Source organism: Myxocyprinus asiaticus, chromosome 39, assembly GCF_019703515.2.
Source record: "Myxocyprinus asiaticus isolate MX2 ecotype Aquarium Trade chromosome 39, UBuf_Myxa_2, whole genome shotgun sequence".
Taxonomy (NCBI): domain Eukaryota; kingdom Metazoa; phylum Chordata; class Actinopteri; order Cypriniformes; family Catostomidae; genus Myxocyprinus; species Myxocyprinus asiaticus.
Genome location: NC_059382.1, coordinates 29,752,501 through 29,767,124, shown reverse-complemented (window position 1 = coordinate 29,767,124; position 14,624 = coordinate 29,752,501). Strand labels below are relative to the sequence as shown.

General features: G+C 37.1%; 1 protein-coding gene across 2 annotated transcripts in view; it reads right to left on the bottom strand.

Moving 5' to 3' along the window:
• LOC127430022 (1,4-alpha-glucan-branching enzyme-like) overlaps positions 1–14,624 on the bottom strand; it is a 218,258-nt gene that overhangs the window by 60,241 nt on the left and 143,393 nt on the right. For both annotated transcript variants that reach the window (XM_051679428.1, XM_051679427.1), the window contains one exon: positions 4,363–4,547. In XM_051679428.1, the coding sequence (XP_051535388.1) occupies positions 4,363–4,547 (185 nt within the window). The remainder of the gene's footprint in view (positions 1–4,362; positions 4,548–14,624) is intronic.

The window sequence follows — 14,624 nt, the reverse complement described above, 5'->3', positions numbered from 1 at the left end:
AATATCTAAGTTCCTTGAATGATTTAATTATGTTTCCTTGGTCAAAGGGAACATATTGGGTCATTTAAACAGTATTTATTTATTTTATCCCCTTTTCTTCCAATTTGGCACTCCCAATTCCCACTACTTAGTAGGTCCTTGTGGTGGCGCAGTTACTCACCTCGATCCGGGTGGCAGAGGACAAGTCTCAGTTGCCTCCGCTTCTGAGACCGTCAATCCACGCATCTTATCACGTGGTTCATTGTGCATGACACAGCGGAGACTCTGCATGTGGAGACTCATGCTACTCTCCGCGATCCACGCACAACTTACTACGCGCCCCATTGAGAGCGAGAACCACTAATTGCGACCACGAGGAGGTTACTCCATGTGACCCTACCCTACCTAGCAACCGGGCCAATTTGGTTGCTTAGGAGACCTGGTTGGAGTCACTCAGCACACCCTGGATTCGAACTCGCGACTCCAGGGGTGGTAGTCAGCGTCAATACTCGCTGAGCTACCCAGGCCCCCCCCTTAAATAGTAGTTATTAAGAATTCATAGAGGTTTTAGCTCTTTTGTAGTATTATTGATGTTGTTTTGTAGCAAATAGTTGTTTCGTGAGATGTCAACATTAGGGTGATCTATTCCCTTTGGTCAAGTTGGACCCTGTTAACACTATCCCAGTTCTCCTTGTGCATGTGCAACTTAATTATAGATACTAAAACTGTTAAAGTGTTTTCTAATAACAAACCGTAGCTCTCAAAAGACTTATAGGTCTGTCTCATAAAAAAAAGGCAGCCTTTCTTAAAAAAGGATCAGGAAAGTTTTAATGTTAAAAGGAAGGAATTGAGAGTTATGATACGCAAAAATGTATTTCAAAAATACGTTTGAAAGTAAACTATATAATCAAAATCCTGAAGCTGAATGGCAAGGTCTTAACATAATGATGGGTTTCACCATAATACCAATATCAACATTACTGACACTGACATATCTAAATTTGTAAATGATTTGAATAAGTTTTCTGGGAGATTTGATGTGGGTAACAATAGAGAAGATATTTATGACTTGTGTTCTGATATCCCGATGAGCCCTGTTATTAATTTTACACAGGAGGAAATCAGGACTTGTCTGGCACAAGTTAAGCCATATAAGGCCCCTGTGCCAGATGGCCTACGAGGCCGGGTTTTAAAGGTGTGTTCTCGTGAACTGTTGGGAGTTGTTACACACCTTTTTCAGTTCTTAATAAATATTCACACGGTGCCTTTTTTGTGGAAGATGTCTGTGATATGACCAATTCCCAAAATAAAGCTCTAAAAGATTTTCGTCCTGTGGCCTTAACATCAATTATGGCAAAATGCATGAAAAGGGTCATAAGGCAGCATCTTATCTTAAATATTTCTGAGCAACTAGAGCCATTTCAATCTGCCTACAAGTCTCATTGAGGGACAGAGGATGCTTCAGTTACCATGGTAGATACAATCACTGGTCATTTAGAACAGCCAAAAGCCTATGCCTGAATTTTATTTAGTGAGAACAGTTCCACTTTTAATACAATACAGATACATTTATTTTTAAAGCGTCTTCTAGATTTGGATGTAAGTGGGGCAGTAGTTCTTTGGATTAAGAATTCTTTAATTGATTGCCCACAGCGAGTTTGTCTGAATGGAGTTGTCAGACAATTATTTTGTATACGGGGGTACCCCAAGGCTGCGTTATATCACCACTCTTATTTATCTTCACAAATGAAATTAATTTGAATAGCAGGGATTTTAAATGATTTAAATACGCAGATGATATAGCACTAGTTGCACTTTTAAATAGGAACTCTCTTAATAATAAGTACTATGAGTACTACGTCATTATATATCAACAATAATGAGTTGAGTTTACTGCAAATAAATGCTGAAAAAAACAAAGGAATCTATTTTAGGTCATCCAGAACCCCTTTCGGCAATTACGCTATGTGCGTCAAGTGGTGGATACTGTTGACTGTTTCAAGTACCTGCGGACCTTGATTGACAGCAAGCTAACTGTTTTGGGAAATGTGGACCTCATTTGTAAAAAAGCAAATCAGAGGTTATTTTTGCTGCGGAAGTTGAGAGGGGTTGCTGTCAGCCAAAGTGTTCTGCAAAGGGTTTATACCAATTTAATTGAAAGTATTCTGTTTTTTAATATAACAGTTTGGTATGGACAGTTAACTTTGAAGAATAAAATGAATCTGGACAGAACTGTAAAAAGAGTAGGGAAATTGTGGGTGTCAAACAAAGATCACTAGATGATATTTATAAAAGGGCGGTATACAGGAAGGCCTTGTTAATTACAAATGACACAACACACCCTCTCAATGTTAAATTCCAGCTCCTTCCATCAGGATGACATTATAGGACACAAAAGGCCAAAACAGCAAGCTATAAAAAAATAGTTTGTTGCAGATGCAATAGGTCTTCTTAACAAATAGATCACTATTATTGTTATTATTATTTTAAATTAATAATAATAATAATAATAATAAACGGGTTCAATCATACTGGCTTTAATGTACTTTTATGCATCATGTTTGAATATATTTATGCTATACTGTATGAGTTTTTGTTTTTATATGCTCTGTTTTTTTTTTCTCCCCAATTTAGCATGTCCAATTCCAAATACGCTCTAGGTCCTCGTGGTGTCGTAGTGATTCGCCTCAATCCGGGTGGCAGCTGATGAATTTCAGTTGCCTAAGACCTGAGACTGTCAATCCGTGCATCTTATCACGTGGCTTGTTGATCGCATTACCGCGGAGACCTAGCGCGTGTGGAGGCTCACGCTATTCTCCGCGGCATCCACGCACAACTAACCACGCGCCCAACCAGGAGCGAGAACCACATTATAGTGACCACGAGGAGGTTAACCCAATGTGACTCTACCCATCCTAGCAACCGGGCCAATTGGTTGCAAAGGAAGCCTGACTGGAGTCACTCAGCACGCCCTGGATTCGAACTTGCACCTAAATTGAGTCAATTCAATTAAAATTAAGTTGAAACAACAACATTTAAATTGAAAATCAGAGTTGAGTCTACTTGCATCTAGTTACCTTAACTTAAATAGTTAAGTTCATTCTATATGGACACCAAGTTAAGTGAACTTAATTACACAAGTTTTGGAGACGCCATTACTCAATTCAACTGAGGGAACGAGTTTACTCAATCATTTGAATAGAGTCAACTTATTAGGGTTTTCATTGCTGGGCTAAATACAAGTTCACCTCTACTGACAGAATCTGTGACATGATTTGATTACTAGAGTCAATAATTTTGAAAAAAAAAAAACAATTTATAATAGAAGTCTATTGGGGAAATGTTAAAATTAGGGCTGTCGATTTAACACATTAATGCAGTGTGATTAATTATGTAAAAAACAAACACGTAAAACAAATTAATGCAATTAATCATGTCCCTGGACCGTTATATGGAATATTCCCACCGTCGGAGCATTTCAAGCTTGAGGTACCACCTGTTTTCAGCAGAGGTCAGTAAGAGAAACTACAGCTGTATAGGCAATGCACAGCTGTACAGAGAACAAAACACACTCTTGACACTTGACACTAGCGACAGCACAAGATGGTCAAATACAGCTGGACGGAGAACAATTCAGAATGCAGGGATCTCGAGACTTGTTTTTCTAAGTTTCAAACTAGATTTAACTTGTCACAATAGTGCTTAAGTTTAATTCATTTAAAGTTCACCCAAAATGTAAAATTGGTCACCATTTACTCACCCCCATGCCATTCCTAACCTATATGCTGTTATGTTTTCCATGGAACACAAAAGGAGAATTTTAAAATAAGGGTGAGTAAAAGACGACAGGATTTTCATTTTCGAGTGAATTATTTAATTAACTTGGGATATTCCTTTAAAACATGCTGCTACTCCCTCTCATTTTCACTCTTTCATGCCTGACAGCGTTATATCACACAATTTATATTCTCATGGTGGTGTAGAGGTTGGAATTACATCTACAGTATGAGCCAATATGTTTTTTTTGTTTTTTTTTCTGACAGGTAATGAGTCACATGCACATATCTTCCATATGGTGAGGTGGAAATTAATTAAAAAGCAAGAGAGTAATAAGACTGCAGGGCTGGTTAGGGACTGATATCTGTTTTAGTGGAATGGCAGATGTTCCGTGGATGGTAGGATGCTTTTATGTTGAACATAAAGGGAGTTAGATATAACGAGAGGGAAACACAGGGATGGAGAACTTGGAAATTGAGAAAGTCAAACAGTGGGTATACACACAGAACTAGACGAAAAAAGGAAGAAGAGCAAGCAATATTTCATGATACTGGGAAGAAAGAGAGAGTAAAAGGGGGGAAATGTAATTGGTGACTTTTTTCTCACCGGGGGAGCAGCCAGCCAGCCGTACTTGTCCTCTGTGCGGTTCATGTCCCGGTCAAAAGTGTACAGCTGCCGATAACGCAGGTGATCTGTGTCCACAAGGTTGAACTGTCGCCGGGCGTAATGGTAACTCTCATTGTTGCCGACTCGTGGAAAATCTAGCCATTCTGGATGGCCAAACTCATTACCTGCAATTAATCGCAAGAGAAGATTTAAGAGAAAGTATTTAAAGAAACAATTCACAAAAATGAATATATCTGTCTGCCTGTCTATCTGTCTGTCTGTCTGCCTATCTATCTATCTCTATCAAGGCCAAGCAACCTGCCAGAGCACCTTAGAAACGCCTAGCAAAAAGTAACCAAAAATTTAAGAGATTCAAACTCCAACTGTCAATAAAAAAAATTAAAAAAATTTAAACAAACCATATCCCTAACAAATGGAATGTTCAAATGAGCCAAGATACTGAAATGGAATGTTCATGAATTCAAACTCTAACCTTCAAAAAACTTTAATGTAAGCAAACCGTATCCCAAGCAAAGCCAGAACACCCCAAACAACCAGAAAACCTAGCAATCAGCTAGAACAGCCTAGAAAAGCCTAGCAACAAACCAATAAAACCCTAGCAATGTCTAGCAACAAGTAAAAAAAAATAAAAATAATAATAATTCCATAGCCTTACATTTACAAAATGTTCAAATGAGTCAAGAAGCTGAAATGGAATTTTCATGAATTCAAACTTTCAAAATTCCCTAGCAATACCTAGCAACCTGCCAGAACGCCATAGAAATGCCTAGCAACCACCAGAACATCTTAACAAGTAACCAAAATTCCATAGACTTACCTACAGTTGAAGTCAGAAGTTTACATACACTTAGGTTGAAGTCATTAAAACTTGTTTTTTAACCACTCCACAGATTTCATATTAGCAAACTATAGTTTTGGCAAGTCATTTAGGACATCTACTTTGTGCATGACACAAGTAATTTTTCCAACAATTGTTTACAGATTTTAATTGTTTCACTTTTAATTGACTATATCACAATTCCAGTGGGTCAGAAGTTTACATACACTAAGTTAACTGTGCCTTTAAGCAGCTTGGAAAATTCCAGAAAATTATGTCAAGCCTTTAGACAATTAGCCAATTAGCTTCTGATAGGAGGTGTACTGAACTGGAGGTGTACCTGTGGATGTATTTTAAGGCCTACCTTCAAACTCAGTGCCTCTTTGCTTGACATCATGGGAAAATAAAAAGAAATCAGCCAAGACCTCAGAAAATAAATTGTGGACCTCCACAAGTCTGGATCATCCTTGGGAGCAATTTCCAAAGGCCTGAAGGTACCACGTTCATCTGTACAAACAACAGTATGCAAGTATAAACACCATGGGACCACGCAGCCATCATACCACTCAGGAAGGAGACACATTCTGTCTCCTAGAGATGAATGCATCTCCAAAAGCTTTTCGTTTTGGTGCGAAAAGTGCAAATCAATCCCAGAACAACAGCAAAGTACCTTGTAAAGATGCTGGAGGAAACAGGTAGACAAGTATCTATATCCACAGTAAAATGAGTCCTATATCGACATAACCTGAAAGGCTGCTCAGCAAGGAAGAAGCAACTGCTCCAAAACCACCATAAAAAAGCCAGACTACAGTTTGCAAGTGCAAATGGGGACAAAGATCTTACTTTTTGGAGAAATGCCCTCTGGTCTAATGAAACAAAAATTGAACTGTTTGGCCATAATGACCATCGTTATGTTTGGAGGAAAAAGGGTGAGGTTTGCAAGCCAAACAACACCATCCCAAATGTGAAGCATGGGGGGGGGGGGGGGGGCACATCATGTTGGGGGCTGCTTTGCTGCAGGAGGGACTGGTGCACTTCACAAAATAGATGGCATCATGAGGAAGGAAAATTATGTGGATATATTGACGCAACATCTCAGGAAATTAAAGCTCGGTCGCAAATGGGTCTTCCAAATAGACAATGACCACAAGCATACTTCCAAAGTTGTGGCAAAATGGCTTAAGGACAACAAAGTCAAGGTACTGCAGTGGCCATCACAAAGCCCTGACCTCAATCCGATAGAAAATTTGTGGGCAGAACTGAAAAAGCATGTGCAAGCAAGGAGCCCTACAAACCTGACTCAATTACACCAGTTCTGTCTGGAGGAATGGGCCAAAATTCCAGCAAATTATTATGAGAAGCTTGTGGATGGCTACCCAAAACATTTGACCCAAGTTAAAGAATTTAAAGGCAATGCTACCAAATACTGACAAAGTGTATAAAAACTTCTGACCCACTGGGAATGTGATGAAAGAAATAAAAGCTGAAATAAATCATTCTCTCTACTATTATTCTGACATTTCACATTCTTAAAATAAAGTAGTGATCCTAACTGACCGAAGACAGGGAATGTTTTCTACGATTAAATGTCAGGAATTGTGAAAAACTGAGTTTAAATGTATTTGGCTAAGGTGTATGTAAACTTCTGACTTCAACTATAGCCTACCTGTGGCAGAAAGGCAAAAAATAAACCATAAACAATGTTGTTTAAAAAGGGCCAGCTATTTATTTGAAAGGCTGTTGCTGCCGCACAATGTGTGCTCCTGCATCATAAAATCACCTTTTTTACGACTTGCAGAAATAAAGTATTATAAGGGGAAGGACATTCCACAGCAATTTAATTAAACCAATTCAATATAAAATATTTACACTCCAATAAAATGTTTTGTTAGACTGACACTGTTATATCGATGGCCACGACAAGTCGTACTAGCAAGCAGTCCTCTGATGTTGCCAAATAAACAAAAAGCGGCCTTTTATTCCCGATCTCAGCATTCAATGGATAATTGATCATTTAGATAGTTTCAACATTTCAAAAGGCCACCTCTGAAAAGGTACCAAATTGGTTTGATATACAATTTTCTTTGAAGGAAGACTGTGAATTCTATAAGCATTGAAAAGGTGATGCGAACTGCCCTCACCTCAAAACTACCTTTCCCTCCCAAACCACCCCCTGCAGTGAGCATTCACTTCAAAGGCACTCACTAAACACGCCGTCATTACCAAGGCAAGACGAGGAAAGTGTGCATCTTCAAGATCTATTCCCACAGCGTTTTTTTGATTTTCAAACAAAAGAATGAATGCTAAATGAGTTCACCGACCTATATTCATAACATTTCCGAAAGAACAGAAAGAAACACTGAAAACACAGCATAATGAAATGGGGAGACAAGGATATAGGACTGAATAATGCATTATGAAACGCAAAATGACCTTGTCTGAGGGTTAAGTTAGAGGAAAAGAAAGGATTGCCTTTTGATGTCCCTCAATACATTGTAAAAATATGAGAACTTGCCAAGTTGGCTGACGTTTCTTGAGGGTATATTTATTTTCGAAGACAAACAGTTTTATTCACTAAAGTAAAAATATATATTTTTTTTTCCAAAGCTAAAATTATTATGCTCTACACCAAACCCTTAATTTTAATTTGAGGTTTAACTTTTAATGTAGTCTGAGACTTTCCATATTACTCAAAATGCATGTCTGGGTCAAAGTGACTCATGAATGATGGATCAGGTCTCATTTTACATATCCAGAATCCAAATGTTACTTTTTGCTACACTTGCCCATGATGGCTGAACTCAGACAATTAGACAATATATACAGTATATCAAATACTGATGTCCCTATGGCAATGGAATTATTTAGATGTTTTTCCTTTGCATATTTGTGACAAACAGCGCAGTCCTGGTGTCGCTTGCTGCATTATACACAAGCTAAGCTACTGTCTCTGTGAAACTGCACCTGTCACAAGAATGTCAAGACACATTATGATTGTGTTCCTCACATTTTCATTTTGGTATAAGTAATATTCCACATACTGTTTGTGTCACCACATGGAGTTCTGGAGAAATAAACAAAACTTAAGGCATTGTAGACAAACTCAAACTTTAAAGATTTAAACTTTTCCACTGAGGAAAAAGTTGTTTGAGTCGTAACAATCACACATATTTTCTTTAGTAGATGTACTTTCATTTGAATAGTGAATCTCCCTTACACCAGAGAGGGTCAGAATATCATTCTTTACAGTTTGTAAACCATGTATAATGTTGTAGTCCATAGATACGTTTCCAACCAATTAGTGAGTAACCCCATTTAACTGACTAACTAAAGCCAGTTTTCATCAATGCACTCATGAAAGGAATAGTTCACCAAAAATGAAAATTCTCTCATTCGCCCTGATGCCATCCCAGATATGAATGACTTTCTTTCTTCTCCAGAACACAAATTAAGATTTTTAGAAGAATATCTCAGCTCTGTAGGTCCATACATTGCGTGTGAACAGTGGCCAGAACTTTGAAGCTCCAAAAAGCACATTAATGCAGCATAAAAATAGTCCATACACCTTCAGTGGTGAAATCCATTTCTTCAGAAGTGATATGACAGGTGTGGGTGAGAAACAGTTCAATATTCAAGTCATTTTTTTACAATAAATCTCGAACTTTGACCAGCCCAGACCAGTAGGTGGTGATATGCACGAAGAATTCGAATCGCAAAAACTCAAAAGAAGAATGTGGAAGTTAAAGTGAAAGTAGAGATTTTTGGTAAACAAGGATTTAAATATTTATCTGTTTCTCACCCACACCTATTAAATCGCTTCTTATGACATGAATTTAAACCACTGGAATCGTATGGATTTATTTTATGCTGCCTTTGTGCTTTTTGGAGCTTCAACTTTTTGGTCACTATTCACTTTTGTATTGTATGGACCTACAGATCTGAGATAGTCTTCACAAAAATCTTCATTTGTATTCTGCAGAAGAAAATCGTACACATCTGGGATGGCATGAGAGTAAATGTTGAGAGAATATTCATTTTTGGGTGAACTATCACTTTAGCACAATGGACGCCAACAAAAAGGATGTCAATGAAAGCAAAAGCCAATGCACTCATGAATGCACAACAGAAGTCAAGAATTTCTCTTAAAAAAAAAAAAGAAAAAAAGAAGAATAAAAATGGCTTAAATTTTGGGTTGTTCCTGATCATAGCCAAGATGTATGCCTTCAGAGGACTTATGACATACGAGTTGCATGCGACTACTTTTATGATACTTTGGGGTCATGTTTATAAGCTTTAAAATGAGGCACTATCAATTGTCATTGTGTTGAAAAGACGGACTGGGATATTCATTAAAATTTCTCCTTTTGTGTTCAGCAATAGAAATGAAGTCATACAGGTTTGGAACGATAACAGGGAAAGTATATGATGACAGAATCTTCATTTTTGGTGGGCTAATCCTGTACATGAGATTTGTTTCACTCTTTGAATGCACAGTGTCCATTTTTTCTGCCATTTCTCATAACCTGAGAGAGGCTGACAGCCCTAATATTAGTGATTGACAGCAAAGTTTGGAGCAGATGGCCGTTGAGTTCACAAGCAGTGCTGGAGAGGACAGTGAGGGAATATATTTGCAAGCGGAGTGCGAGCAGCGGAATAAAAGCGAAAGAGGGCGATGTGACAGTCTTGTCAAGTGGAGTGATGAGATAATGAATCCGTCGTCAGCTGACAAGACAACATCATAAAACAACAGTTGGGTAATTGAATTCTGTGGAGGCGCTTTGACAAGAAAGAGAACAGAGGCAAAACAATGGTGATGAGGCAAGTTGTTTATACAGAAGGACAGAAAGGAAGGCGCACCGGAGATGAAAATAAAAATGGATGCCTGGATGAGGTGGAACAGACAAGGAATGACAGCGCTTTCTAATAAAATACATTAAGTAGCTGTAAAAGAAGTGTCAAACATTAAGTAAACAGAAGGGGGAGTACAGATAATACCTCTGTTCCAAAACCTAGTGAGCTGCCTCACTGCCTACAGTACATAGCCAGCTGCCTTGTAAAGGCTAGTTCACAGAGCCCCAACAAATGCCAACAAACACACACATTTAACCTGTAGTTGGGTTAAGTATGTTCACCCTGTTGATGTTTGCTGGGTATATTGGGAATGCCAGTTTTGTTACCCAACATTCTAAAACCAACAACCACATTTTTAATTTTTGCCGTTTGTTGTGATAGTGTGAACCAGCCTTTAGCAGCATCCGAACAATCATGCAAAGAGGGTCGCACAGCGGATGATAAGAACCACGTCATATTACTGGAAGGACAAAGCACAGGTATCAAACACAGAACGCGAAATATCTGTGGTTTATGCCACATACCATGGTATAAATCAGGATATTTCCCCACTTTGTTGATAAGTTTTTCATCATCCGTTTCGTTATTCAATGACTTGGGCATACACCCTTCAGCTGTCACAGAAATTGAAACAGAGGCATATATGAATTACAGGGCTGTTGATTTAATGCGTTAATTCAGTGTGATTAATTATATCTAAAAACAATAACGCATCAATAAAATGAACACAAGTAATCATATACCTGGACCATCATAAGGAATATTCCTACCGTCGGAGCAATTCAAGCTTGAAGTACCACCTGTTTTCAGCAGGGGGCAGTAAGCGAAACTACTGCTGGCAACACGCAGCTATACAGACAAAGAACCACACTCAGGCTTGCTGGACACTAGCAACAGCACAAGATGAGAATGCATAATTACGTTCAAACAGCTGGACAGAGCACGACTCCGAATTCAGGGAAGTTTCAAACTAGGTTTAACTTGACACAGTGACCTAAACACGCTGGGTTTATGATGCAACGCAACCAAAATGAGAGTCTAAAAGTACAAGTCTGACACACTGGTACATTGACACGTCGTAAGAAAAGCACTTATTATAAACCTGTTTTGGACAGATTGATGAATTCAATTGCAAAATGGATTGCTGTGGACCGTAGGCCGTTGATTGGCTTATGTTCAATGATATGGAAATACTGTAAATATATTGACTCACAAAGCCACTTTTTGCATTGTCTTATCAATGCTTTACTCGTCTGACACAATAATGTAATGCATTTAATTATCTGAATTGTTATATTTATAGTATGTAATAATTATAATTATTTAAATATAACAATTTATAATTATTTCATCAAGATATATAGAATTATTGTTATTTTAGGGACTTTCTCAGCATATATTTATGCATGCCATTAATTGCGAGTAATTCGATTAGTTAATCGGTATCTTATGTAATTTTTTCGATTCAAAATGTTAATTGATTGAGAGCCCTAATGAATTACAGTATATTATACAGTATATAACATACTATATATTCATGTTTTAAATGTATTCTACTTGAATAATATTATTTTAGAAATGTGTAGCCTTAGTGATGTACTTAAAAGTAATTAAAGTCAGTAACTATAATCTTCTTGCAAGAATTTAAAATATAATGCATTAGACTACTTTTTTGAAGTTATTAGATTATTGTAATTTATTACTTTATAATCAGATTACACCCAGTGCTGAAAAGTTTTTGCACTTCGAGAATGCACAAAGTGATGTCGATGAGTTTGCAGGTTGGTGGATGAAAAACCAGTGCAAATGTGCAAACGGAAAGCTTAGAAAGGACTGCATCTATTATGCCATTTATGTATGTGTAGCATAGGCTTTATTCAAGCTGTCAAACCACAAAAAAAAAAAAAACAAAAAGGGTAAAGAAAAATTGCCTATACACAGTGCATCTTCTAGCTTATGCTAAATGTAAAAAAAAATTATGTCCATTGCTAACCATTTTTGAAGGTTTTGTTTGGGGTTGAATATAATGAAAAACGATGTTAATATGTTCAGTGTTGTGAAATAATTTTGTGCAGCCCCACAATTTGCGGCTTAGTGTAGTCGCTGGATGCCGAATGGCAGCAGCAGTGTGTACATTCATAGAAAACAATGGTTTAAAATTTTAGGACACTGTATGTTGTTCATCTGTCATGTCCATTGTGGAATCATATTGACTGATTTGGAACACTAAACATTCTGTTGCCAGCAACGCACAAATAGGGCTCCATAGGATTAAATTCAACAGACTTTGACATTAGCATGTGGCTAAGCTAATGTTGCGATACTCTTGGTAGGCATAAAAATATGTAGCACACACAAATATCAGGTAAAAGAATCCATCTTTAATTACACTGAACTACTGTGTGAATGTGGACAAGTAAGTAGGGGCAAGAGAGGTGAGTTCAATTTGAAACCCTGCGAGCCAAAAGCTCTTATGTGCACAGACCACTGTGCCACAACTCTGACAGGACTGAACTATATATATATATATATATATATATTAAATACTTCTTTCAGTATTAAATCACTGATTTTAGTTTCTTTATAAGCAACATTTCTCTTGCCTGTGCGCCATCTTGGATTTATGTGAAGGTTACATACGATGCAGCTTGGCCAAAACATCGTAATGTAGAAGGCAGAATAAAGTTGCCTACCTTTGGGAACAGGGGCATGCCTACAATGACTTAAAATGTATACCGCCATAGATAGCTGACTAGGTTTTGGAGCAACTGACGAAGACAGACAAATCTGTAAACTGGCTATTCCCTAGATAGAACCATATTTAGAAATCCCTAAAATATGGAAATTGGAAGATAACCAGGGAATTAGAACAATAACATTCACAGCAGGTAGAATGTTCTCCCAGCGACCCCAAAGGCATGTACACATGACGCCAGTGTACAAACTTCCTAAAGTGAAAAGTCGACTTCATTTGAAGAATAATGTCTGTTTGCTGCATTGTTTTATGTGAGGTGTTGGAAAGGTTTTTCTCATGTTTAAAAGTGGAGTATACAGTTTTCATTTCATATATTTCACTCCGAGCAGGAAATATACAGTATATAGCAGATGATGTGCAATATTACTCTCTCACACACCTTTATTATGTATGCAGGTGTTCCATCTCCTATAGATGGGTGAATTACACAACAATTGTCAAGAAATGTCTAGGCCATTTAATAAATTATATTTTGCATAACGTATGAAGCAAGTATACATTTAAGAGCATTACGATTTTGCTTTGTGACATTTAAACCCCCAAAGTTACCGCTGCTTGTTTAGACACGATTTGTAGAACTCCCCACTGAAATCAATGGGAGACTGCCATAAAAGATGCTCATAAACTTAATGTTTGTTTGTTTGTTTGTTTTTTGGATAATTTCAGTAAAAATATTGATACAATCCAAAACAACCCAAACATACATGACTTCCTACATCCTCAAATAATAATAATAATAATAATAAAAAATAAATTAAAAAAAAGCAAAAGCTTATCTGATGAACCTGGTGGACAAAACAGTTGCTAAGGTAGGATTGGTCAGTAACATAATTAGGGTGTGGCTTAGCGAAGGGTCAATACTAGGTAGCCTACTGAAATGCAAAAAAAAATAATGTTATTACCATAATTCAAATAAATATATAAACACTAAATAAATAAATATGCTATATTATTTAAATGATCTATTTGTAAATAAAATAAAAAATAAAAAAACATTTTTTTATTTTATTTTTTAAATGTCCAGACAGCATGATCTTCATTACTGTTAATGAGAGTAATCGCTCTCTCTGTTGGGATATATATATATATATATATATATATATATATATATATATATATATATATATATATATACACACACACACACACACACACACACACACAGTTGAAGTCAGAAGTTTACACACACTTAGGTTAAAGTCATTAAAAAAAAATTTTAACCACTCCACAGATTTAATGTTAGCAAACTTTAGTTTAGGACATCTACTTTGTGCATGACATAAGTAATGTTCCAACAATTGTTTACAGATGGATTGTGTCACTTTTAATTGACTATATCACAATTCCAGTGGGTCAGAAGTTTGCATACACTAAGTTAACTGTGCCTATAAGCAGCTTGGAAAATTCCAGAAAATGATGTCAAGCCTTTAGACAATTAGCTTATGATAGGATGTGTACTGAATTGGAAGTGTACCTGTGGATTTATTTTAAGGCCTACCTTCAAACTCAGTGCCTCTTTGCTTGACATCATGAAAAAAATCAAAAGAAATCAGCCAAGACCTCAGAAAAAAACTTGTGGACCTCCACAAGTCTTGTTCATTCTTGAGATCAATTTCCAAATGCCTGAAGATACCATGTTCATCTGTACAAACAATAGTACACAAGTATAAACACCATGGAACCATGCAGCCATCATACCGCTCAGGAAGGAGACACATTCTGTTTCCTAGAGATGAATGTAGTTTGGTGCGAAAAGTGCAAATCAATCCCAGAACAACAGCAAAGGACCTTGTGAAGATGCTGGTGGAAATAGATGGC